Below are 27,581 nucleotides of genomic sequence, written 5' to 3' on the forward strand. Positions count from 1 at the left end.
TTTACGGTGTCATACTTTATATCCCTTTATTTTATAGGGTGCTTAGAGCACACAGAGTTGAATGCTTAGGTATGAAGTAAATATCTGTCATCCCCAGCCAGGCGGAGAGCAGGAACGTACAAGCAATAGCATATATGGTCTGACCCTTGCACCTGTCCCCAAACCCCTTTTCTTACTATGGTATAACATTTAGTCTTCCTACAAAAGCAATCTATAATGCGGCATCCCACAGAGACAAAACAAACATGGCGTTTTTATCTGGGATCCATAGGGGTGCGTAGACGTATCTCAGGAAAGGAGTGTACCTGAGCAGCCGGCAGGGTTAGGGCGGAGAGTCTGGCCCCGAGTCTTTCCCTCCTCTCCTCCTTTAGTTTTGTTTGCTCTTTCCCATCTGTTCTCTCTCGTTCTCTCCCTTCTCGTCTTCCTTTAGCTGTCCCTGACACATTCCTCCTCTTTTCTTCTCCTTCTTACTTGATTTCTTATTCGAGTTTTTAGTTCTCTGGATCTTTGCAAATGTTCTAGCAAAAGGCACAGGTTTTAAATCCCTGCATGATAATCGGTTTTATTTCATGCCCGGAGGTAAAAAGCGATCGGAACTGAAATTCTTCCTGCAAATGCCACATTCCTCTGGGTGCTAGGAAACAGCAAGATAGTGTCACGAGGCCAGAAATACATGTAGGAGCCCAGAGCACACTGCCTGTTCTGCAGAGGGGCAACTCGGTGCTTGACTTTAAGTTAGGCCCCCTCAGAAAGATGGGTGCATGGATCTGTTCATCTACTCTCCTCTAGCTGTCCTGAGTTCTGCACATTTAAGTTAACAGGTCAGAATTAGTGGATGATGTTCCAGGAGTTAACTCAGAACCATGTGGAAAATGAGGTACTGGCCTTCGATTTAGGATTTGGCCTGAATACCTGGATGGACAAACAGTGGGCCAGGAAACTAGTATTTTCCCTTCTGTTTAAAATGCAAGAGACATAGGTAAATTAATGACCCCCAGAATAGCTGGGGCCAATTCAGTTACTTCAACAAAATACATCCCAGGAAAGAATTTCTGATTTCTGTGTTTGCTAAGACCGGCCATTAAAAAACAAACTTTATTGAACTAGTCTTAAATCTAGCTGGAGATCTCCTGTGTTCCCTCTTGATAAATATTTATTATTTGGATCTTTGTGGGAGGACACTGTTGCTAACGTAAAAGACAGGAATGTGACAAAGCTGAGCATTGATGCTGAAGAGTGTGAAAGCTGAGAGCTGTTTATTATCCTTCTTCCTGATGTTAGGTCAGAGACCATCCAAGGGCCTTTCAAAGCTCATGGAGAGATTCGGGTTCTGGGTTGCTGTAACTGACGCCAAATCTCCTTGGGGCAACCACCAAGCGCAGGCAGGAAGCACAGCCGACTGTCTCTGTGCCCTTAACCCTGGGGTCTCAAGCGTGGCCTAGAGAAAGCGGCTTATCTCTAAGGTGTGGACATCAGTACATTTCATCTCTACACCACTTACGTCATTTCCTCTGGCAAGTGAGCAAGAAGCCTCGATTCTCGAAGCATGCCGATTGTAGATCGCCAGTGGTGATTCTCCAGCACAGACATATTCTAGAAAGAAAGAAAATCAAAGTCATAAATGAGAGAAAAGGCAGATTCTGATCTTTCACACCGCACACCGTTTCCCTGAGGCCAGTGTTTGCCCTCTAGCCCATCTATCCCTGGTGACAAAGCGGCAGGCGAGAGAAGAAACAGAAAATAGAACCACCGCAGGCTTATAATGACGGTGGGACAGTGGCGGGACAGTGGCAGGGCTAGTCCCTTGCTGTGTCTCCCCTGGTGGGTTATTCTCTCTGCCCCCTGCCCCCCCATTTTTGATAGCTCAGTCAAGCAGCACTCAATGTAGAAGAAAACAAGCAAAACAGGTAAAAATAGGTAATAATAGATACCGCAAGTCCCTGCGCGTAATATAATTCAAGATTTTACTACTCAGCTGAACAGAAGCAGGCCCCACAAGCTCTGATCCATGGCACTAACCACTGAGAATATTCTGTGTCTGGTTCAGCCAGGTGGCTGGTGACATATTCAGATTCCTGAGTCCCAGTCAAGATAGTTTTGATTTGGTAGGTTTGTGGTGAGTAATTTTTATGTTAACTAAAGTTTGAGAACCACTATGCTATGGAAGCAGCTTTATCAATAACCATCGTGGTCAGTAGATTTGCACTTAGCCTTTTAGGGACGAGTTTCAATCCACGGTTGCTTCCTTGTTCAATGATCTTGACGTTCCTTCCCTCGTGGGAACCTCGGCTATGTTCCATCTCTCCTTTCACCTTACTGGTATCTTAAATATGCTGCTTGTGTGCACATTAGCTAACTGTTTAAATAGCAACTATTTCTTACAATCCATTGTGTTTTATGTGAATTAGCAAGCATTATGACCTCGCCTCTGACTCGATGCATATAGAATTGAACCCCTCTAGTCCCCAGGAAATATTTTTGCTTTTATTATTTTTTTTCTGATTTATTTATTCATTCTCCATTTTGTTTCAGATGGGGCTATAAACTTACACAGAACACAGGAAGATATAGCATTTGTTAAAAGTAAGGTATTGCATGACGGCATATATGAGGTACTTAGAGTAGTCAAATTCATACAGACAGAAGAGTGGTTGCCAGGGGCCAGGCGGGAATAGGAGTGATTATGTAATGAGTACAGAGCTTCAGTTTTGCAAGAGGAAAAGAGTTCAAGAGATGGATGGTGGTGATGTACTTAATACCATTGAATTGTACACTTAAAAATGGTTAAGAAGGGGGTCCCTGGGTGGTTCAGTGGGTTAAAGCCTCTGCCTTCGGCTCAGGTCATGATCTCAGGGTCCTGGGATCGAGTCCCGCATTGGGCTCTCTGCTCAGCAGGGTGCCTGCTTCCGGCCCCCCCCCCCCACTCTCTGCCTACTTGTGATCTCTGTCAAATAAATAAAATCTTTAAAAAGGTGAACTTTAGGGGCGCCTGGGTGGCTCAGTGGGTTAATGCTGCTGCCTTCGGCTCAGGTCATGATCTCAGGGTCCTGGGATCGAGTCCCACATCGGGCTCTCTGCTCAGCAGGGAGCCTGCTTCCTCATCTCTCTCTCTCTACCTGCCTCTCTGCCTACTTGTGATCTCTCTCTGTCAAATAAATAAATAAAAATCTTTAAAAAAAAAAAAAGGTGAACTTTAAGAGGGTGAACTTTACATTATATTTGTTTTCCCACAATTAAAACAAAAAACGAGAGGGAGGAAGCAAGGAAAATAATATGGAGACTAAATGGAGCCCAGAGAGTGACTGGGAACTATCCCACCATTGTGCCCTGCTTGGGCACACCTAACTTAGCCACCCACCACGCAATGCTCAGCTTCTTCAGCCAATCCGAACAGAGAATCCTAGGGTCCATTAAGATAAAGCAAATTCAAGAAAACCTCCACTGTTCTTGGGTCTCCAACCAGACTGTGATATCCTTCCAGGACTTTGAGAAATGAGTTTCATGAGGCAGCATCTGGGATAGACTGCTCTGCTGCCCTTCCTTTCTTCCCTCACCAAGGAATTATTATTCTTTATTCATCACCTGACCGTGTTTGAACTGGTGATGAGATTTGGTGACTTTTATCAACTGGTCCATTATCTCCTTTTGGGCATGAGCCACACACAACAAAAGAGAATGTTTGTTCGAAATAAAAGGTCAGACTAATTTGTTTTGATTGCAAAGATTTATGAGAGCAGAGAGCGATAGGTCAGCGTGACTTAAGGGATGTTCTATGCTGCCGTGATATTTCATTCAGTCACTCGCAAGTGTTCACTTGCTAGACTAATTCTTGTAGATGTGGAGGCAAGTAAGTTTTCCGAGGGGTCAGAACACTGGATGAGACCTAATGATAAATGACACCATATCCCTGTTGAGTGGAACAGAAGAGTCTGGAGGATTGCCTCAAGCATAGTTACTCATGTCAGCCTGATTTTACATCTTCATTAATAATCTTCCTGGAGACGGGATAAAAGGATACTTGGGAAGTTTGCTGGTGAAACCATATTTGGAGCTGAGCTCTGGGAAAGTGGAAGGAAACTGAGCGAGCCTGGACACTGGCACAGAATAAAAGACAATAGAATGCATGATTATGAAAACAAATTTTCGTGGAGCAGTCATTATAAATAAAAGTATGTTTTGCCCAGAACTGTGCTGGAAGTAGGGGTGGCTCTGTGGATTCCAGAGAATGAGAAAAGAAAAGCAGGGGGACGAACATTTATGAAGCGCCTACTCTGTGCCAGCCATCTCTATGATCTCATTCAGGCCTCACTTAGCTGTCTCCTATTTTTATTGTTAACTTGCAGATACTAAATTTCAGGTTTCTTTGCAGGGCTGCTCAGCTAGTGGTTGAGGAAGGCCTTAAACCCAGGCCTGCTGGTTCTCAAGGCCGAAGCTTTGCACACAGCCCTTGCTGCCTCCCAAGAATTTCTTCTGTGTGGCCACAACCAAGCATTCAGAAGCCTGCCATTTATAAACTGAGAAATGCCTGCAGTTTCACTTAATTTTCCAGAAATTACCTATAAGTTGTTGCTTTAAAAGTCTATGGTTGATTGTTTTAATGAGATGATAGTTTTTCCCCACATTGGAATCTTGGCAGTTACCTTTAACTTTGATTTCACTGTGAAAAATCCTGTAGTTGGAATGTTGGGAGTTGAGTAGATTGAGGCTGTATTGGGAAAGAATTCATCGCTCATGTGCTTTTAGCCCGCACATCCACTTAGACCTGCTGGTTCTTCCAACATGGCAATGCTTACGCCCATCCCTTCCTTGCATTCAAGCGACCTTATTTTAGGGCTTTCGTATCCTTCTTTTCTAACCTCCTGCAATCCATCCTCCTTACAGTGGCCAGAATGTGACTTGCTCACTTGACAGTTTGTTTTTAACCATCTCCTTAATCATTGGTTGAAATATAAACTAATATTTTTTTGAGCACTGATTAATATGCCAGGTGCTAGGGTGGGTCCTAGGGATGGAAAGATTAATAAGACAAATTGCTGCCCTCAATTCAAGAAGTTCACCTAATTGAGTTCACCTAACTTCGATATGATTATGCCATCTGCTTTCTCCCATGCTCCAAACCCTACATGATTCTTTATCAGATATTCTTTGTCAGATAAATGAAGTCTCAGCATTCAGTACTCTCAGAAAATTATCTCAATTGCCATCCTGTTCCTACACGTTTGAAACAAATGAATATCATTATCGCTCTCCTATGAAGATCTTATGGTGCACATAAATGATGCCACATTAGTAAGACGGTAACATATTATTGAAATAATTATTAAATTATGAATATATGACTGTCCTTTCAGTGTTCTTTTGTTAATTTCATGTCTTCCAGGGTGAGTTATGATGCTCAAACACCTCTATCTCTGTGTTTACTTAACAACCTCTCATTTGTTTTTCAAAATCCATTTCAAATACTCCATCCACAAAGCCATTGGGAATCATTCCAGTCAGAGGCAAACTTCATTTGCTCTGAGTCCTGTAGCTCTTTCTTCTGGCATTAAGTCCTGGCATCTGAGTCCTGGAGGACTCAGAGCCTTTGACATGTGTTAGAGTTATTCATGTGCTTACCAGATTATAAACTACATGTGAGTAGAAAACCCGTTTTGTTCCTTTTGTATCCACCCCACTATAAGCCTTGCACAGAGAAAGTGCTTTCTATTAATTTGCAAAGTAAGCTGCTGAACAAATTATTTTATTCATTTGACAAATATATTGAGCGCTTACTCTGTTCTAGGTGCTGATTACATCAACGAACAAGACAAACGGGGAACCGATGGTGGCAGGAATGGGACAGACAGATAATAAACAATGAACATAATAAACACTTCAATTCTGAAAAGAACCGCATTCATGTCAAAAGGCAGTAAATGGATGGAAAGAAGGAAAATAGAGCAGAATAGTGGGAATTTGAGAGCCTTTGGAAGTGGGGCTGCTAAGGTAGTTGGGTAAGATGTAAGATTTGAACAAAGGCTTGAAGGTAGGAGGTAGTGTGAGCAGGAAAGTAACAGGATAAGAAGTTAGACAATGAGAGACCAAATCATGTATGGCCTTCTGTCTATTATAAAGATTTTGATTTTACTCTGAGAGAAATAAGGAGCCACTGTAGGAGTTTGGGAGGAAGGAAATGATAAAAGATTTTAATAAGATCACTGAGGCTGCTAAGTTGAAAGTGGACTTTGGAGGGAATAAGTGTAGAAGGAGGCATAGCTGGCTCTTCGGGGGTAGGAGCAGTCATCCAGGCAAGAGATGATGGAGGTTGGGGAGCCGAGGTGGAAGTGGGCAGAACGGTCAGTCTGGACCTAAGGATGACTGCAGTGTTTTTGGCCTGAGCAGCTGGAAGGATGGCCCCTCCATCACTTGTGACGGGTGGGCTGCAGGTGGAGTGGGTTTACAGGACATGTTGAGTTCTAGATGTCTGTTTGACATATGGACCTCATAGTGGAGATCTCAAACAGCTAAAGCAGTATTAACAACAACAAAAGGAAGATAAAACAGTTGCATGAGTGTTATAATAATTCTGAATGGAGAGAGAATGTCACATAAAGGGCAAGACCATGTTGATGAATCATTCTGATGGTCTCTGCTTTAAAATTAAGCCTCAGAGACTCCTGGGTATTCATCCCCTCAATCTGTTTTCTTTTGCTTCTCATTCACAGAGCCTCAGTTTTAGATGGTCTCATGGTCTCAAAGAGAACATTTTCTAGCCTCCTTTACAACTAGGTGGGATCAGTTGACTAAATTCTCATTCATTAAATGTACGCAGAAATGTTATGTTGGATTTCTAGGAAGCTTGTTTAATGGGAATTGACTTCTCTGACAGAGGCCTCTCTTGTTTTTCCCATTCTTCCTTCTCATGGTCTGGAATGCAGAAGGAATAGCTAGAGCTCCAGCAGCTATCTTGTGCAGTGAAGAAAAGTGTAACACCCTAGTGATGGCGGCTTGTAGAACTAAAAGAATTCTTGGTCCCCTCATCCTTAATTTTGTGAAGCCCCTGTGCCAGTTCTGAACTACCAACCTCTAGACTTATTTGATGGAGAATAGAGATAAACTTCTGTCCTCGGTTAAGCCATTAAAAACACCAAGTAATTTAAGTTTAGTATATGGTCTTCCATATCACCCTGGAAGGGTTAATGAAAGGATTTTTCAATGTTTTGGTCTGTAATCCTGCTTGGTTTTTGGATAAGAGTGATAATAAAGAATTTTATAACTCCAAAAGCGTGAGGAGAGTACACCTCAGTAAAATCAGAAATACATGCGTGTGCCTGTGGGCCTGTCTGCACACCCACCTGCTCACACATGCCCACCCACGTACACGCACCCCCCCCCCCATTTCTTACTTTTGAGATAAACCATTGCCCTCTGCTAGGAAAGATTCTTCTAGCTCTCTAAACAGAACTGACAGCTCCCTCTTCCATCCCAAACCCAGGCTTCTGTCTTGGTGTCTGAGATACTTTATAACAACTTTGTTCCCTGGCTCCTACGTGTCAGTGATCTTCACAGGTTTTTGTTCATTTACTCTTGAAAATAACTTTGAGAAATCATGCTCTTCATATAGTTTTAAAAAATTGAGGGTTGCCTGGGTGGCTGGGTTAAGCCTCTGCCTTTGGCCCAGATCATGATCTCAGGGCCCTGGGCTCTACCCCTGAATCTGGCTCTCTGCTCAGCAGGGAGCCTGCATCCCCCTCTCTTTCTGCCTGCCTCTCTGCCTACTTGTGATCTCTCTCTCTCTATGTCAAATAAATAAAATCTTTAAAAAAAATTGATATCTAAACCTACAAATTTCAATGGTAGCACAAGAGGGAATGCCCTGCATATTCGTGACTACTGGTGATTTAATACAAAGTCATTGCATCATTCTTTTTTATAGTAAGTGTATCTAAGGGACTCTAAACACCAACGGCATTTAATACATATTTATCACCTGTTGAAAAAAACACATGTGTAATTCATTTTTTGAGTTAGAATTCTAACTCAAATTTAAATTTAAATTCTAACTCAAATTTTAAATTGATTCTTTCCCTTCTAGAACTTATATTCCCAATCTATTTCCCCATAGAATTTTATCTTAACATAATATATTTTTAGGTGTGAAATTCCTTTATTGTCACCTATCATATTTCTCTGCAACAAAGATATGTACACAATTTGACATTTTAATTTAACAAACATTTCTAATGTCAGGCTCTAAGTAAGTAATAAATATTTTTCCAGCCTGAGTTTACAATGCAATTATTATTAGTAATAAGGGATCAGGATACATGTATATGGCCAATTTAGAAAAAAAAATTGTGCTTAAGAAAAAAAATTTTCTAGCCATACATCTATTTATGTGGTGACTGGGAGAGTTAAAATATGTCAGTTTATAGGAGACTATGCAATCTGCAGAATGGGTAAGAAATATGTTCTTCTTTTGCAAAGTGAGAGTAGCTGAAACGGAGAACTGGCTTGACTGCCAGTCAATTTAAGGGCCTTCAAATGGATTCTGTTAGCACTACTCACGCCTGTGTGCCCCATGGAAAATCTTCATGTATCCCCATGGGTGCACAGGCCTGTTCTGAAAAGTGTCGCCATACACGATCACCACTGAGAGCAGGGAGCATATCTTATTTATCTTTGAGCCCCAGTACGTGGCACAGTGCCACTTAAACAAGTCAATATTTGTTGAATGGATACTGACTAATTACTTTCCGAAATCTGAAAGTTCAGTAGCTGCAAGAGTTTAAATAACTTTAAAAGAAAAGAGTTCTGTTCATTTTTTTTGGCCAATACCCTAAAGGAGCCAGACTTGGGGTCTTCTTTTGGGAAATCCTTAGATTTAGGTGGAAGCCAAAGAGATTTTTAAAAATATTACAGCGATGTGCTCTTTCCCACTACTCATCTGCAGATAGCCAGGATCAAGTAAATGATTCCAAAAATAACATGTATCTGATAGCATTTTTCAATTCCAAGATAAGCAAATAAGATGATTATAAAGAATTTTTCAATCAATGCTTTTCATTCTTCATGTAGTAAGAATTTATAACCAACAGGAAATGGACAGTGGAAGTGCGTGCCCTGATTTGGTGGTCTCCCTGGTCTGAGTGCTGCTGCCCCTGCTTGGCAGATTTCCACTCAGGGTCTCTGGCGTCCTCCCTATTGCCAGTATTCCTGATCTCTTGGCGTTAGTCAGATTCTGTCTTTCCTGTTGCAGGGGTCCTGTCTGTACGCCCACCATCCTTCTACTGACTCCTCCAGCAACCTTCCTCCTACCCAACAAATAGTCCCTGAGCACCAGGACTGTGCTCAGTGCCAAGGGAGGACACAGAAGGAGGTAGGTACCCAGAAGATTGCAGACCATGTGGGCCGGTGGTGGTGTGGACAGCCAACCGGGCAATGGCAATTTAGAGACATGAGCACTGGGATAGGGTAAGTAATGAAGAGCTGGAAAATCTTAAAGAGGAGCAGGGAAAATGGGCTTTTAAAACAAAAGGAGGCTTTCAGGAAAAAGATATGTCCAAATTGAGCTCAGAAGGATGAGTGAGTTAGAAAGGAAGGAGGGCAGGGGTTATTACTTGTTTGGATCATCTTCCATAGACCCAGGACCTGGGATGTATTAAGCTCTCCGTGAATATTTGTTGAATGGATAAGAGAATGAGTGACATGTTTGGGAATCTGAAAGTAGATCCGATTGGAGGATGCCTGGGGGCCGAGTTGAGTCAGAGCAGAAAGTGAAGCTGGGAATGTCGCGTGGCCTGAGCATAACAGGATTTGTAAATGGTGTGAAGACATTTGGGCTCGATCATGAGGATAAGGGGTTTTAAGCAGTAAAACCTGTAGGGTCAGATTTGAGTTTCGGGAAACTCGTGCTGGCAAGAGAGTGGAGGGAGGACTGGAGATGGGCGAGGCTGTGTGGACCCCAGGATGATGGTGGTGCCGTGCGTTTCAGGGGAGAGGGTGCTGTGAGCAGGCAGGGATTTCCTGGTCCTTCATAGGAAGCGGCCAGAGTTATCTGTGTCCTCACTAACAGTGGGATGGCTCTGCTCCTATACACCCCTCTGGCTTTCACAGTGGTTCAAAGACCAATAGCAGGGGCGCCTGGGTGGCTCAGTGGGTTAAGCCGCTGCCTTCAGCTCAGGTCATGATCTCAGGGTCCTGGGATCGAGTCCCGTGTCAGGCTCTCTGCTCAGCAGGGAGCCTGCTTCCCTCTCTCTCTCTCTCTGCCTGCCTCTCTGTCTACTGTGATCTCTCTCTGTCAAATAAATAAATAAAATCTTCAAAGACCAATAGCAGAAAAAGCTCAATTGAAGAAAGAAGAAAATAATCCTAAATGCAGGTGAAGATCTGAGCATAGGATGAAATGATAGCACTTCAATAGTCATTGAAATCCCCTGTCCTGTTTGGAGTCCCACATTAGGTACCCCGTCCGTCTACCCTGAAGAAGTATCAGCTCAGCAATTTTGCATTATCCCAACGACAGTGAGTCCTCATGTCCCAAACTCTTTATATTTATACTTTTAAAGATAATCTTCATCTTAGAATTGAAAGAGTACCTATCTCCTGTTGTGGCAACATAACTTATTAGAGTTTTAATTTGGAAAAAATAAAACTCTTAAAACCCCTGCGGCAAAGCCTGTGTTTCCCTTTATGTTGAATTATCAAGTACTATCCGCTCTAAGAACAAAACAATCCCTTTGTTCCTGAATAACATCACATCAGGCATTTAATAAACCACCAGCACAGGTTTTCAAATTAAATCAAGAGTCTATTTGTCAGAGAGAAGCCAGCAGAACAGAACTGCTCTCATGCAAGGCAGCTTCCAACCGTTTCTCCCCTATTTATCAGACACTTTCTTCGATTAAAATATGTTGATAAACTGAGTCTGGTGTATCACAGGAATCCGAGTTAACGACACATTTTTAAAAACAATAGGAACATAGTGTGCACTTTCATTTTGACTCACTCATGAAACAGGGAAGCAAGACGTGAGGACACCATGGGGTTGCTGGGCTCTTCCCTGACAAGCCAGAGGGTCCCCTCTGTAACTCTGCAAGCCCCTCAGCCCAGGAGGGCTCAGAGGGACAGAAGCTCCTTGAGCCTAAATAAGACCTTGGCCCCTGGTGAAGCTGTAACACAGCCGCGCTTCCTGCCCGCAGGAAGACATCTTTCTCTGATTCCCAAAGCACTGCTCTGAGAACCTGGACACCAACTGCTGTCCATGGGGCAGGCCCGTGTTCAGATGAGGGCCCCGGACAGGCCACACACAAGCTACTGCACTGTAAGCAGCAGAAACTTTATGAAACAGAAAATCCAATTTCAGCCTCCTTCCTGCAATTTTCACATGATTGGCCCCAACACTGTTCGTACTGCAGAAATTATGAGGTTCTGTATCATCTTTGCAGTTGCTTGTTTGAAGAGGGGTCATAGGACCATGTGGCAGGAACATTTCTCCTGGCTCTGTCAAGTTCCTATTTATGGTTCAGAGTCAGTAGAACAAATAGTGGTTAAATATGCTGATGGGGGATGCCTGGGTGGCTCAGTCGGTTAAGTGTCTGCCTTTGGCTCACTTCATGATCCTAGGTCCTGAAATCGATCCCTGCATCAGGCTCCCTGCTCAGAAGGGAGTCTGCCCCTCCCTCTGCTTCTCACCCCATCCAAGCTCTCTCTTTCTCTCTTTCTTAAATAAATAAATAAAACCTTAAAAAAAAAAAATGTTGACCTGCTCTAAGTGCTTGTGTTAAGTGACTAAGAAAAATGATTATATAGTTCTGTAAGATAATATAGAATTCAATATTATGGAACATTACATTACACTGTAAGGAACAATGATTAATTAGTTTATTCATTAGGCTGCTCTGTCATTAGTTAAGATGTTAGATAAGTTAGACCCTATCAAAAGGAATTACATTTGAAAAGGAAATGAAAGTGATTCTTTTTGCAATAGTCCTTGTTGTGATAACCAATATCCTATCAAATTTAATGCTTACTTTGCCCAACTGCTGAGCGCACAGGTGGGGGAGGGGCAGAAGCTAAGTGCTCCCATGTCTCCCATGTTCCTTTCTCTTTCAGTCCACCGGGGACATCTGGATGGCCTCCACTCTACTGAGAGAGGTGCCATGTGGAAGTGCTTTTTCACCTTCATGTTGAGTTTGGGTTGGCAGTTCAGCTCGTGAGTCTGGTCCAGACATCAGACAATGGGAGGGAGCCCTCTGACCTGGCCTTCACTCCAGCTGCCCTGACTCTCTCTTTATCTCAGGGCAGAAGCACAGGCTGGGTGTTACGCAATGATCTTATTTATTAGAACTAAAAGAGCACAGCCAACAAAAGGAGGGAGAGGAAGCTCTCTTCCATTTTTATCTCATTTATAGAAAAACTAGATTGCAGAAAGTCACGCACAGGGTGTTCTCAGCCCACATAATTCCTGGCACATCTTCTCTACTGGATTCTCATTAACCAAATGTGTTTATGTGGGTGTGTATAATTTTGTTTGTGTGAATACACACACACATACACACAAAATCACAATATATTGTGTAATATATATATAATGTATATACATATATTTTTATTCATTACAGTATATATATTGTGTAATATATATTGTGTAATATATATATAATGTATATACATATATTTTTTATTAATTACCATGGTCAACTTGTTTTAAAATATGGTGTAAATTATGGATCCTTACCCTAGAAAGAAGTGCATAGGTCTATCCTTGGAAAATCTGCATATAGTTTCCTGAAAGTTCATTCATGTCTCAACCAAATGTAGGCTGAAAGTCTACATTTGTAAAGATTTTAAATAACATGTGTTGTTAATTCTCTGGCTCAGTTTATATATTAGGTAACATCATTTTTTTTCTTGAAATTGAAAACCTGAAGTCATGCCAGTTCCTCATCAACAACTTGGTGCAAAGCAGAGATTTTCTGCCTCAGGTCAAGTTCTGTGTAGCTAATCTACAGAAGAAGCTTCTACAAAGAGAAAATATATATGTGAAAATATGCCCAAGACACTGATCTGAGAGCAGGGGCTGTTCCTAGGCTCAGCTAATGGCCACAGAGAGTCTGTTTTCAGTTATTCTTTAGTTGGGGGTTTTAAACCCTGAAGTCCACCAGCTCATGCTGCTTCCAGTGTCCTCCCTCAGCTCTGCTACTCAGAACGTTACACGTCAAGGCCCAGTTTCCCGTTCTTCCTCTCTGAGGTGCCCCCCCCCCCAGGCCATCTGCAGCATCAGTTTCTGTCTTTCTCTCACCTTTGTAGCTATGTCCTGAAGAGTACTTCACAGAATCCCTCTGCTTGCCACTCGGCTCTAACCCCTTTGTCTCCCTCACTTCAGGAGGAAACCTGGTTGAGGGCTCCTACTGCCTCGCGCACAGAAAATAGGTGATCCCTGTGAATTTCAGAGGCCGTGTGTATAGTGCTGAGTCACTTCTGCTTTGGAGACAAAACACTTATTCTGGCTTTGCCATTAATTAGCTATTTATTTTCAGGAAAAACACTTGATTTTTTTTTTTTAACACTTGAATTTTCTAAGTATCAATTTTCCTCTTTCTGGAAAATTGGTATGATAATGGTACCCACCTAACTGGACTGTTGTGCAGAGTAAATCATATAATGCATCAGAAGTGTTTAGCACAGTTTTTGAGTCAAAGTAAGCATTACATAAAGGTTAGTTATATAATTTGTTGAACTATATTTTACATAGAATTTTCTTTATTTTTTTGAAATAAATAATGGTATATAGCCAAATATAGAAGGCATCAGAAATTTTTTGGAGAGGGTCACCTGGGTGGCTCAGTCGGTTAAGTATCTGCTTTCAGCTTAGGTCATGATCCTAGGGTCCTGGGATCAAGCCCCTCATCAGGCTCCTTGCTCAGTGGGGAGGCTGCTTCTCCCTCTACCACTCCTTCCTGCTCATGATCTTTCTCTCACTCTGTCTCTCAAATAAATAAATAAAATACTTTTTTAAGAAAAGAATTTTTTTTCGACAGAACTGAAATCTCATAATATTTTTAGGTCCTCTTGACAATTTTTACTTTTAATATGTTAAATCCCAATTTGGCTGATAAAAATTTCAGCTTTTATCCTAGTGAGCTCTAAGATAGTAGAAATATCTTTATGATACTGTGTGATCCTGTTTGCCTTCAACACACTTTTCCTTTTTTTTTTTTTTTAAAACATTATTTCTAAAACCTAAAGATAAGGGCTTCTACCTAGCTTCCAAGAGATCCTAAGACCAGATGAGAAGGAGACTGGGGAAGATTTATCCTGCATGTGATTTTCAAGTCCCATATCCCAATTCTTTCTAGTTATTATCAAAAGGATCTTTGTCTTTCCTTTCAAGGATCTGGCCAGACAGTCCAGATGGATAAATTCACTGCTAGAAAATATAATAGCTCATTTTATTATAATAACAATTTTGAACACAAAAACAGAACAGGTCCTTACTCTTTAAAGACTTAAATAATATCTGTATGTGTATCTTTAGCTAACTCCCCAAAATGTTTTCAAACTGAGATTAAGTCTTAGATTTTGCACATTTTGAGCATCTAAGTTTCAACAAATGTTTGAGGGCAGAGATTATACTTGATCCATCTTTGTACTCCTAGATCTTAGTATATTATATGATATATGCAATAAATAGTTGTTGATTAAAAATATGCAAGTCTGTATATTGTATTGAAAAGACTGCAGAATTTGGTTGTATTGGAATGTTTATTTTTAAAATTTTAAAAAAGATTTTATTTATTGGTTTTAGAGAGAAAGAGATAGTATGCATGCACAAGCAGGGGGAGGGGAAAAGGAGTGGAAAAGAATCTCAAGCAGACTTGTGCTGAGCACAGAGCCCTATGTGGGGCTCAATCTCAGGACCCTGAGATCATGACCTGAGTCGAAACCAAGAGTCAGAGCCTCAAGTAGCTGAGCCACCCAGGCACCCCAATATTGGAACATATATTTTTAACAAAGAGATTAAAATAAAAACTATTAAAAATTACTGGACTTCAAATGTTTAAGGAATCCATTTTTTTGAGAACAATTTTAATATCTGAACAAGACAGTATTTTTATTTGGAGAATCAATTTTTGTTAATTAGCAATGAGGACTTAATTCTTACACAATTCTATGACTTTCTTATTTTTAACATCTGACATATTTCTTTTTAAACTTCCTGTCTAGATATGAATCCATCTCATGTCTTGTATATACTACATGCCGAAGTGCAGTTTTATGACCCTCATTTTATGTACCAATAAGTCAGTGACAGCAGATACCTTCCTAAACTTCATTGACATGATTTCTTTGATGACAAGAAATTAGAATTATGTAAGCATTTACTTTATATGGGAAGGGACCAAATAGCAAATTTTGCTGATAGATTTCCTTTGTCTAATAAAAGACATTTGAAAAAAATCAGCGTTGACAGGAATAGAAAATCTGTCTGGAGGTTTTCAGTCCAGTCGTTCATGTCTGTGTTTTTTCAAGCAATAAATTTAGCTTCTGATATGCTTTTAGAAAGTTTAGCTTCAGGTTTTATTTTTCTTTGTTTAGTTTGTAGCTCATCATCAAAGGCTTTCTGAATTCTGTCATCTTGTCCCCTCAATGTGGCCACATCTGTCCTGGCTCTGGGTGTTGGCTGGCCACTCAACAGAGCCCAGCTCTGGATACATACTGGTGGATCCATAAACACTGAAATGTCAGTTCCCACCTACTCTAAAAGCTAATCAACAGTTGGGGAAAGGCTTTTCTCATGTTCTTATCATGCTTTATTGGAAATATATGCATCCTCAAGCTGTAACATCTTGTATAATGCAGGTGTTTTATGGAGATCTGTCAGGAAATTTTTAGCATCATGTTTTTCAAAAGATCTACTAAAATTGAGATCAATGGCTACCTTGTACACAATGATTTTGTGAATGACAACCAAAGGTTTCCAAAGGACCACCCTGAAAATTCTGGGAGTTATTAATCTCTGATACAAGTTTTATTACCTTAAATAACATCAGAGGTAAAAGGTCTCTAGGCCAATCTACTCATGCTGCTGAGCTACCTTAGAATATCAAAGTATGCCTATTATCTTTGATAACATACCTCTGACCTGGAGGCCGTTCAAGTTCAGAAATAGTCTTAGAGACATAGTTTAAATTAGGATTGCACTTGGGAATTATCATTTATAGAAGTCCTACAAGGACTGGCTTCAACTGTCCATTATATATGCGATGGTGTCCAGAGAGACACATAGTCTCAGATCCTGAGAGGGTAGGCTCAGAGATCCTGTTTTCCTTTGCATAATTTTCAATCTGCTTTGGAGAGAATGGATTTCCTCAGATACATTTGTAAACAAATTTAATCTTCTTTGGAAAATATCCTGGACTTATTCAAATCTATGATCTTTGGCTATGGTTGTCATTGAGGCTGATCCCGAAGGAAGGCTATCTCCAAAGGTGAGACTCAGGCTCCAGCACTGGGCCGAAGGCTGTTGGCTGAACTGTGACTCAACACTGAGCTCCCTTACCTGGTATAGGTTGGCTAGATGGTGGTTAGTTTTGATCAAAAATGGCTGGTTCACTCCTGGATGGTCAACATCGTGGGCTGCTGCAGCAAGCAGTCCAAGCATGATGTCCAGAGGTGTGAGGAAGCTGGCGAGCTGTTAAAAAAAATCACATTGGGAGATTGATTGGTGTTTTCCCACATAGGTTAGCATTTGTTTTGGCTGCTCAAACTGTCTGGATTGTGACAGTATTTTTCATGCTTTCCATCCTAACTTTTACCCTCTTGAAGCAGCAGTCAGTGAGGTGATACCACATGGAATTGCAGGGGGAAAAAAAGACAGTGGGAAGTAATTAGGCAAGTCAAATTTTTCTGGATCGTTCATTCAACCACCCTCCTCTTTGTACTGCTGTCCTTGTTTCTTTTCATTGGTGTAGTGAGTGGTGTTGCCTGTTGTCAAGACTATTCTCTGCTGAGCAGGGAGAAGGCAGGGCCTGAAGTTAGCCTTGCTCCGAGAGAAAGCAGTGAATGAAGGAAAATTTTAAAGCCAAAGTAATGGACACATTAAAAAAAACCATTTGTGTATTTCAACCATCCACTCTACCATTGCCACTGTACATACAGAACCAAGAGTGGGCTGAATTACAAAATTTGCATATTTCTTCAATGTGTAATAAATAGTGGGGGAATGTGTAAGAATCTGTCATTATTTTGGTAGCTACGAAAACAAGCAGGAGAATGGGAATCCAGTGTTAAATTTAAGCATACTACTGTGTGATATATTAGAGCTTTCAGACAACTTACAGATAAAAATACACAACCTTTAATGGGATATTTTACAAGGATGAGGCATCTACCCAGTTTTCTTTTGGGAATGCCTGTCTGGCATCTGTATTCTAGTGATTGGTATTAAAACTGGTCAAACTAAGATATCATTTTCGAAAAACCTTAAGAAAATGCATCCTATATGTTAAACCAATTTAGTTATATATGGTCGAGAAATGCTGAGGTTTCAGGTCGTGATTATTATTATTATTATTACGTTTTTAGCTTTGGATTGCTTTATTGCTTCAGAACACACTTGCTCTGGGATCTTTGGAGTTGACAAGTTCTCTTGGGCTTGCATTAGGATGCCCCGTTGGTTTAGTAGGAAATAGAGCTTCAGTCTTGAAGAGTTTTGATTCTATTTTTCAGTCAAAACCCATGCAGCAGGAGACTTTTTCCAGAGCATTTCACCACTGGCACAATTTGTGGCAGAGGTCCAAGACCAAACAATGAATTTCTTGAGGGCTTTGAAGATATCTAAGATGTAGATTGTCATAGAAAGGGTTGTTTTTGTCCTCAGTGCAATCTTGAAAAGTATAGAAATTATGGGGGGAAAACCCTAGGGAAATGTCCACCCTCTTTCATGTGTATTATATAACTTCCAAAGTGGATCCTGGAACTTTCATAGACATAATTTGTATTCTTAGAGTGAATGACCCATGCAGTTATTTTGATATGTTGTGTGATTTGGGACTTAGCAGGCAGTTTACTTGACATCTCCAGATGGCTGAGGAGGCACCCGGGTCTTCTTTTACCTTTGGCTCTTTCAGGTAGCAGTGCATGGCCTGGGTGACATCAGCTGCGTGAACAGCGTTGTGATACGGGTTTTGGCTGTGGTAATCTTCTTGAACCATGACTAGGAGGCAAACAGATAACTCCATCAGCTAAAACCAAAACAGGAAGGGCAGACTAAGCTCAGACCTATCTAGAATCCCTTTTGCTTAAAAATATGAATGTCTCCAAAATGTGCAGCCTGGGGATCCTTTAAAAATAAACGTGGTTTGCAAGCTTGGCAGTTCTACTGGGCTGTTTTTAGTGAAGAGGAGGGGGGAGGGCAGACAGGAGAAAGGCTGAAAGGATTTGCGAGGCCCCTGGGATTCCTCACCACCTTCATCAATCACCTCTTTCTGAGGCGCATCAAGGCTTTCATTCATAGGAAAAATAAATACGTAGGAAAAGGACAACTTTATTTCACACCATAGTTTAATTATTTAAGTTTGCTACCATTTATGAATAATACGTTCCATAAAAGAGGTTTCCCTTTAAAGAGCCCAAGTAGCATTGGGCCCCTGATATCCAAAGATTGGCTTAGCAGTTGAATACCAAAGACTGACCAAAGCAAATCCGAGGCTTCTTCAGGCAGAAAGTCAAAGTACTGTGTTGATCCAATGGTGCACTCCTTTGTTTTATTTCTATCTTATTCAGATCAAGCTAGCATCTCTCACGCCTTTCCAATATAAGGACCAGAGTGCTCTTGGAGCCAAGTAGAGGCATAAGTGAGGCGATTTTGTTTTGCAAATTACAGAAGCTGGTAGCCTGCCTTAGCTCATAGCCATGGGTTAGGGTTCAGTATGTTCAGTGTGCATAGAATGTCCAGATTTGCAAGTGTGGCCATATTATCTCAGCCAGTTTAGCCCTGAATTTGGGTGTTATTTCTGTCATCAAATCTTTTCATTCTTTACTCTGTGGGCCAAAGTATCTGTGTTGTCCTTTAGACAAATAAAAATTATTTGGGCCGTTTGTGGCCATTACTTTGCTTGAGAAATCTAAATTCAATTAGCCTGAGGTTGTTTGTGTTTCTGGAATTGAGCCATGTCGTAGCTGGTTTCAAAAGTTTCTTTCGTGTCACGTATTATTTTACGGGTTTCTAAAAACAATTAGATTTCAACTCTGGCCCTCTCCCTTATTGTTTGTGGTTGGGTCAATTACTTAACCATACGTTTCCTCAGTTTTCTTCTCTATAAAATGGGAATAACAATAGCTCCAATTTCAAACGGCTGCTGTAAGGATGAAAGGTGGTTAAGATATGCAAGTCCGTAGTCCCAGCACATGTAAGCACTGTATAGGCCTGGTTGTCCTTCTTTCTGTTGCTATCATGTCACTGTTATTTTACTCTGGAGGCAACAAGGCATCAAGTCAGCTTCAAGATTCAAAGCACAGCTATGGGGCACATTGAAGAAGCCAGAAACATGCTAAGTGACAGTAGGAAGTTATATGGTGATTAAAAATGTGCTCTGGATAATTTGGCAGATAAATAAGCATGTGCATTATGTCCAGTAAGAACTGGGGCTGTTTTTGATAGAGAGTGATGGGGCGGAATGGAGTGGAAACATGGCGGACTTTCAAGTCAGACAGACCTGGACTTGGACAGAGGCTTTGCCAATTACAAGTTGTTGACCTCAAGCAAGTTATGAAACCTCTTCCTACTTTTCCTTAACCATGAGCCAAATGGCGTTGACAATCCCAACTTGCAGAGTTGGTGAAACGGTTAGAAATAACACACTGAGGGCATCTTGTAGATCACGAGCTCTATGTAAACAGTAGTTCTACTTATATTAAAAAAAAAAAAGCCTATTGAAGAATTTTAACAGCTCATGTCCAGATTGGAATTATTTGAGGCCTACATTACTGGGGTTTGCTGAGATGTAAGCAGATCTGTAATTTCTTTAATGGTCACATGGTTTTCTTTATATCATTTTTTTCCTCTATTGTAAACATAGCTAATTGAGTAAATAATTTTCTCACTGATTAAAAGTGGCAAACCATATTTTAAAATTAAGATGAGATAATTTAAGTTTAACTTGAGATCTTCATTTTCCAGCTATCACTGTTGCCACTTTATGTTAAAGAATACTATGGACTGCCATCATTCAGAGGAAAGGAGGTAGGAATACGGAAATGAAGACTTACCTAAAAACCTGTGCAAGGTCACCATGTCTAGCTTGAAATGGTGAATGAGTCCATGGGTGTTGAAGAGGTGGCACAGCAGTGTTACCAGGCTGTTTCCTATAGGAAAACAGTCACTTGCTTTAACTCATTTTTATCACCATTAAAATATCGAGATTGACAGAAGGATCCAAAGATTCTGTAGTGAAAGTTCTCTGGTAGGTCTCCTTTTCCCTATTAGAATTGAATTTTTTCCAGTATAAAAGATATTATTCTTATGGTTTGGTCCTAGGTTTTCTCATATTGTACAAATGAAACAAGCTAGGTCAGACCTTTCTCTACATCAAAGGCAATGAAAGCATTAAGAGTCTGCCTATTGTGGGGACACACCCACCCACCCATGTGAGTGTATTTTTTAAAGACACAGTTTAATGGTTACTTGTGATGTGCCTTAAGTTGCTTCCATCTGATTCTTACGTCTACAGAGATACCTAAGTCACCAAGTTCCTTAAGAATCCGAGTTTGTTCTTCCCAGGCAAAGTCACCCAGGATGAGATCTGATGAGGAGATAGTTTAGAACTTAAGCCAGCAGAGATGTGAAATTGAAGCAATACATTTAGTATTTAGAAAATATGTAAGCATTTAGAAAATATGATGGACTAAAGAGTAATGACTTTGAATTTTGAATAATTTGAGTAATGATTTTTTGTATTTTAAAAGCATTAGAAAATTTATGAAAGACTTTGCAGTGGACCAAGATGATGACTGGATTTCTTAAGTGGAAAACTAAATATTGCCTAAGCACAATCTTCTGGGGCACCTGATCCTGCAGTTCTGCAGATTCCATTGTCTTTGAGCTTTTTCTTGACTCTCGAATTTGTAGATAACGGATAGCATTGCAAATGATTCTTGTCCATAACATGCAAACAGAATCACTGTTTGACAACAGAATACAGTTGACTTCCTCTTCACAGTTTTACAGCTATTAATAAATTCATTTAAGCATTTCTTACTGTTTATATATGTGTTGTTCTTTGAATTTTCCCTTCACCTAGTTTTAGCATTTTTTTATTAACATATAATGTATTATTTGCTTCAGGGGTACAGGTCTGTGAATCATCAGTCTTACACAATTCACAGCACTCACCATAGCACATACCCTCCCCAATGTCCATCACCCAGCCACCCTATCCCTCCCACCCACCACCCCAGCAACCCTCAGTTTGTATCCTCAGATTAAGAGTCTCTTATGGTTGGTCTCCCTCCCCGGTCCCATCTTGTTTCATTCCCCGCCCCCCGCCCCCGCCAATAGCCCCCTGCCCTGCCCCTCAATTCCTCATATCAGAGAGATCATATGATAATTGCCTTTCTCGGTTTGACTTATTTTGCTTAGGATAATACTCTCTAGTTCCATTCATGTCATTGCAAATGGCAAGATTTCTTTCGTTCGTTCATTCTTTCTTGATGGCATCTTACTGGATCGCTAATTAATTGAGTTAAATCTTCGGCATGTACTCATTTCATATCCCTATGAGGGTCATGATTATCCTCCTTTGAACCAATTCTTTTATTCACAGTTACTTTCATCTACTGGTACTCATTTCTCAATTGATTTGAGCAAAGTGAAATATAAGATTGTGGGTTCTGTCGCTATATGGTCTAGTTAGCTTTCCACAGTGTAAAGCTCTGCTTCATACTCTTAGGCTGTTTCTTTCAACTGTATGTTATTTGTCAAGTAACCGAATGGTGAGAAAACCATCTGTAATGACTTAAAGTACAAGCCTGGTATGTGGTGGGACATGTGAAGGTCAGCATCACATATTACGTCTTTCATTGGCTCCCTAAGCCTATCAGTATTTGTTTAATGGGCAGACGAATATATAACCAAATTGTATTGCTTTCTTTAAGAAAGTCTTTATAGGCACCAAGAAATGTGAAACCAGTGGCAATGTCTACTTTCCCCTTCAGCTACCTCCAAAACTTTTACACTGCGTCATCAGCCGGTGTTTTCCTTCAGTAATGCCGAGCATATCTGAACAAGACCTGCATTGGGTGAGCTTCAGCTCCCTCAAGGAAAATGCACAGACACCTGCCCTATAGTGGTCAGGCCTGGTCATATGAGCTTTAGTGTTTCTAGTTTTCACTAACAATGAAAAGCCTCCATTTGGATGTGGCCAAAGTAGTCTGTGAGGAAAGAATCTAATATGTAGTTTCCAAATTCCTTTGGGATCATCAAGGCCAGAAGGAAAATGGTCTTAAGGTTCTAAGGCCAAATATAGTCCTTTTCATCTGAATTAATTTTCCCTTGGCCTGGCCCTTCTGGAGTGGCTGTAGACTTAAGAAAGTGGAAAAAAAGGGAAAGTGAATAACAGTGTTTGGAAATAGGATTCTTTGGGGTGACTTACCATTTGTCAAGCGATCAAATAAGAAAATGTCAAAATCCCACATTCCCACTTTGGAGAGCATATGCTAAAAAGGCAAACGAAAACAGCAGTCAAATGAATCATACTGGAGACTCAAACATTTACTTTGAGACAGTGAGTGAAACAATTAAAAAGTTGGAAATAGTAGCACATTGCTCTCTGGCTTGTGGTAAAACAAATCTTGCTCTACTAACAAGAGTGTAAAAAGATTCAGACTATCTGGTTCGGTGTCAGCCACATCCCTCACTGGATGTGGGGACTTGGGCAAGTTCCTTAACCTCTCCATACCCCAGTTTCCTATTTGAAAAATATAGCTGATAATATAATCTACCTCAGGATTTTTTTTTTTAAGATTTTATTTATTTATTTGACAGAGAGAGAGATCACAAGTAGGCAGAGAGAGAGAGAGAGAGGGAAGCAGGCTCCGTGCTGAGCAGAGAGCCCGATGCGGACCTCGATCCCAGGCCCCTGGGATCATGACCTGAGCCGAAGGCAGAGGCTTAACTCACTGAGCCACCCAGGTGCCCCTACCTCAGGATTTTTGTAATGATTAAAAAAGGCAACGTATGTGGAGTGCTTAGAATGTTGTTTGTACATAATAAGCACACATAAAATTTGATATCTGTTAAAATTGTAGTTCAGTAAAGCCTCTACATTGCAAATGACTATATACTTAAGGAGAATGTTTATAGCAAATTTCTAAAAAATGAAGTCAAAATGATTGCTGAGCACATTACTCTGCTCAATGTGGACTAAATGTGAAATGAACCAGTCTGATAGATAGGAAAGTGAAGTGGGCCATGGAAAATGTTGGGTAATTTAAAGACCTACTCTCCAATGTGGGCTTATTATCCTGTTTTTCTTGTTTAAATCCCTTATGCACAGCTATGGTTACAGATTCTATCCTCACTGTGGCTTCTGCAGCTGGCCTTCCTCTTCTCCCAAAGCCACTGCTTCCAGTAATGACCAGATAACTCCCCTCTTCCTAACCCTAAATATCTTCCCTGCATCTTCAAGTAAGTCTAAGGGCCTTGTCATAGCACACAAAGACCTTCCAGCATTACCAGAAAAATGAAGGACTAATAGGTGACCTGTGAGATCTAGTGTGTGTGAACATTTTATCCAAGTCAAATACTAAAGCAGAATCAGAACTTGATCCCTGATATCCTGACTTGTGACACACAGTTCGTTCTACATCTCAATGTCATCTCTCTTGAGGGGTGAACCTCGGAGGGAGAGGCCCCCAAGAGTGCTCTGTTGCTGTTGCCCCTGCATTGGGAGCTCACTTAGTTTTGCTCTTCTTTCTCCAGCCAACCAGCCAACCAGCCAACCAACCAAACGAATAAACAAACAAACAACATTCACTCAATCTCAGGTCTTGGGTTGATAGGAGTGATTTTTTTTTTCCCTTTTTTAGACCTGAAGTAGTAGTTCTTCTGATATTACTTATTGCTTAGCTACTAATACTATACAGTAATAGTATATATTACTTAAAAGTATATAGCTATCATAATATTACATAGCCATGTAAACTCTAGGACACTACTTCTGATTTCTGTTTAAACTGTGGTATTTTACCCTGAAATTTAAACTCCTTTGACAGTTTGGGCTAGAGATAACTTGTGAACTTTTTTTTTTTTTAGATTGTCACATTTTAATTTCAACCTTTGACCAATGAATTGCAAAAATAATCATAAAATTTGTGAAAATTATTTAAATAAAATAAAAAATGTATAAAGGATGACACACCATATCGGTAGATGGAAGTGGAATTAAGAGTTGGTCATTATTGGGTTACTTTCAACATAGCTATCACAATGAGACAATTCACTGGGCTTAAAGATTGAGTTCTTCTCTCATTGGTAATTGATCTGTCCAAAATTTTACTTTACTTAGTGTTGTGCAAATATGTTTTGCCCATTTATAGAAACGAAAGTAGCTAGCATGTGCTAGGTATGAATATCTGAAACACATTAAGCAATGCTTTACCTTCTGTAATCTCTATATCACCCCTATAAGTGGGTATTTCTATTAACTTCATTTTATATTTGAGGAAAAAGTCCAGATGTATTGATTAACTAGCCAGAGTCACAGAGCGTCTCAGTGGTAGAAGTTGACTTCTGGTACTATCAGCTGAGGTACATGCTCTTAGCCCCTGACCTCCTGGGAGGTGACAGAGGGGAAACTAACTTACCCTTGCTTGTCCAAGGTAGTCTTCATCCAGCAGGTGGAGAGGGGCTTGTGGTATAATTCCACGAAGCAGCCTCGATGCATGGAAGTATCTTTGAAAGCTTAACAGTCTTTTCACCTTTTTTTTAGTGCCAATTTCCCCTGAGTGTGTTGTATCTGTGGAGAGTAATCAAATACAGAAGTTATGTATTTTAAAAGCCCTATTTTCTCCACTATGTAAAAATACAATGTATTATATTTAAGATTTTATTTATTTATTTGACAGAGAAAGAGCACAAGAAGGGGGAGCAGCAGGCAGAGGGAGAGGGAGAGGGAGAAGCAGACTCCCCCATGAGCAGGGAGCCTGATGTAAGATTCCAATCTATTATAAAAGAGATAAACTTAAAATATGCTCTCAGTCCTTTCTTAGATATAGCCTATTTAACTCTGCATTTGAAGTTGTCTTAGAACGAAAATGACCTTTCTTATGTATTACCTTCATTAAAATGTCAAGATATTTCTGAATGTGATTTTAGAAGACATGAAATATATAAATTAAAATCTTCATTTTCCTATTAATGGCACTGATGTGCTAAGTACATAAAATCTGCATACTTCTGTATGCATTTGAAAGGAACAGTTATGCTTTTTTTCCTATGATATTAAAGCCAAGCCTCCATAATTTAAACAAGGTTCTCATCCTACACTCTCTAAATTAAAAGGGCTGAGAATACACGAGCTTATACATGAGGAAAATGTTTCCTAATGTTCCAGGAATACCAGTGGCATGGGAATCAAGTGAAGTGACCTAGATTTTCCGGACAAGAAGCAGAGAGGGTGTCTACTTTCTAATGGATTATATTCTTTTTTACTAGCGGCCAGGAAAGTTTTGATCCTGTCAGTAGAGATATTTTAATACTCATGTCACATGTGCCTTTCAAAACTTGACTGTTGACATCATGGTGATTGTCCAGAAATAACCCAGGCACATTACTTGAAAGGCTGTCAAGGTATGTTTTATCTCAGCTAAAATTCTATGAATCACTCCAGGGCCACTTAAGTGACGTGTGCTGCCCATTTCGAATCTGGAGTCAATTGAACGGTCTACTAGGAAAATGTAGAGTCCGTATATAAAGAAATTCTGGATTCTTTCATGCTGTCTTCTGTCTCCCCTTCTCCTCTAGGGAACTCAGAATCACAGCGGATAGAGAAGCAGAGGAAAGAGTGAGCAATGTGGCCCTCCCTGACGGCAGTGACTGCTGAAGATCAATTTGTTACTTGGGCTGTATTATGCATGCAAAGGCTTAATTCAGGGCAGGCAAAACCCACAGTTGTCTGGAAATCCCACCTGACCAAAAAGCTCTCTATTTTTAAAATGGATCTAGATTTTCTGTGTGGAAAGAGGCAAATACACACCCAGAAAGAGCAGTGTAACTGAACCTGGGTGTTAAGCGGATGGCCAAATTAAAAATGGTATATGTGGACTCAGTTCTACTAGTGAGTTCTTACTCATTTCTACCAATTTATCAAGTCAAAGTACAGGACAAAGTGGTTCATCCATTTATTTAAAACATAGAGGCACAGTGAAATCCTTTGGTTCTCGATCCTCCGATGAGCAAAACAAAGATGTCTGTACTCAGGAAGTTTACTTTCCAGCACAAAAAGACATGCGATAACCAATAAACAAAAAAATAAGTAATTTATAAAAATTGTGTTAGAAGGTGGGAAGAACAATGGGGGAGTAGCCAGAAAAGCTGAAAGGGAGGGACCAGGTCTTCTGTGTTTGGAGAGTCAGGGTGGTCCTTTCTAGAGGGTACAGTCTAATCAAATGAAGGAGATGAGGAAGTTAGCCAAACAGTGATCTGGGGAAATACCTTCCTCACAGAGGGACCAGCTTGAATGTCCCTTTAGTGGGAGCCTCCTGGCATGCTAGCATGTGGGAGGAGCGGCAGGAATTCCACCTAGATAGGAAGGAGAGGAAGGGGGAGGAGTGGGAGGTGAGGTCTCAGAGCAAAGGCGGGCATGGAAATTAAAAGGGTCTTGTAGCTCATTCTAACAGTTTGAGATCTACTTTGAAAGAAATGAGGAGCCAATGCAAAGGTTTGTTTGTTTGTTTAAGATTTTATTTATTTTTTTGAGAGTGGGACAGAGAGAGAGAGAGAGAGCATGAGTGGGGAGAGGGGGGAGGGGCAGAGGGAGAGGGACAAGCAGACTTCCTGCTAAGCACGGACTCCCCTCTCCCCTGCAATGCAGGCTTGATCCCAGGACCCCGAGATCATGACCTGAATCTAAGTCAGATGCTTAACTGGCTGTGCCACCCAGACGTCGTCCTGCCACTGCAAAATTTTGAGAGAAGAGTGATATGATCACACATTTAAAAAGGGTCATCCTGTGTGGTGAGCAGATTGTAAAAGAAAGCTTTGATGTAGTGAGACCAGCTATGAGGCCCTTGAAATAATCCAGGCAAGAGATGATAACTGCTCAGACTCTGGTGGGACGAGTGGAGGGACCAGTAGTGGAGTCAGGGATCTGGAGATCTCAAACTTTGGGTACCTCCAAGTTTTTGCCCTAAATAATAAGGAGAATGCAGCTGCCATCATCACCTGAGATGGGAAAGCTGCAGGTGGGCCAGGTATGGGATGGATTTCGGTTTTGCACATGTTGGATTTTGATGTCCATTGGAAGTTCAGGCAGAGATGTCAGATCGAAATAAGTGGATATAAAACCCAGGAGAAGAGTGGGCTAGAGTTACAAATCTGG

At 40.7% G+C, this 27,581-nt stretch overlaps 1 protein-coding gene across 3 annotated transcripts in view; it reads right to left on the reverse strand.

Moving 5' to 3' along the window:
• Positions 1-27,581, reverse strand: part of PDE7B (phosphodiesterase 7B) — a 310,452-nt gene that overhangs the window by 14,856 nt on the left and 268,015 nt on the right. For all 3 annotated transcript variants that reach the window (XM_004740264.3, XM_004740265.2, XM_004740266.3), the window contains 6 exons: positions 24,847-24,998; positions 22,635-22,698; positions 20,254-20,349; positions 18,099-18,199; positions 16,544-16,675; positions 1,502-1,593 (listed from right to left, as the gene is read on the reverse strand). In XM_004740264.3, coding sequence (XP_004740321.1) covers positions 1,502-1,593; positions 16,544-16,675; positions 18,099-18,199; positions 20,254-20,349; positions 22,635-22,698; positions 24,847-24,998 — 637 coding nt within the window. The remainder of the gene's footprint in view (positions 1-1,501; positions 1,594-16,543; positions 16,676-18,098; positions 18,200-20,253; positions 20,350-22,634; positions 22,699-24,846; positions 24,999-27,581) is intronic.

Source organism: Mustela putorius, unplaced genomic scaffold (genome assembly GCF_011764305.1).
Source record: "Mustela putorius furo isolate JIRA1106 unplaced genomic scaffold, ASM1176430v1.1 tig00003863_pilon_pilon_pilon, whole genome shotgun sequence".
Lineage (NCBI taxonomy): Eukaryota > Metazoa > Chordata > Mammalia > Carnivora > Mustelidae > Mustela > Mustela putorius.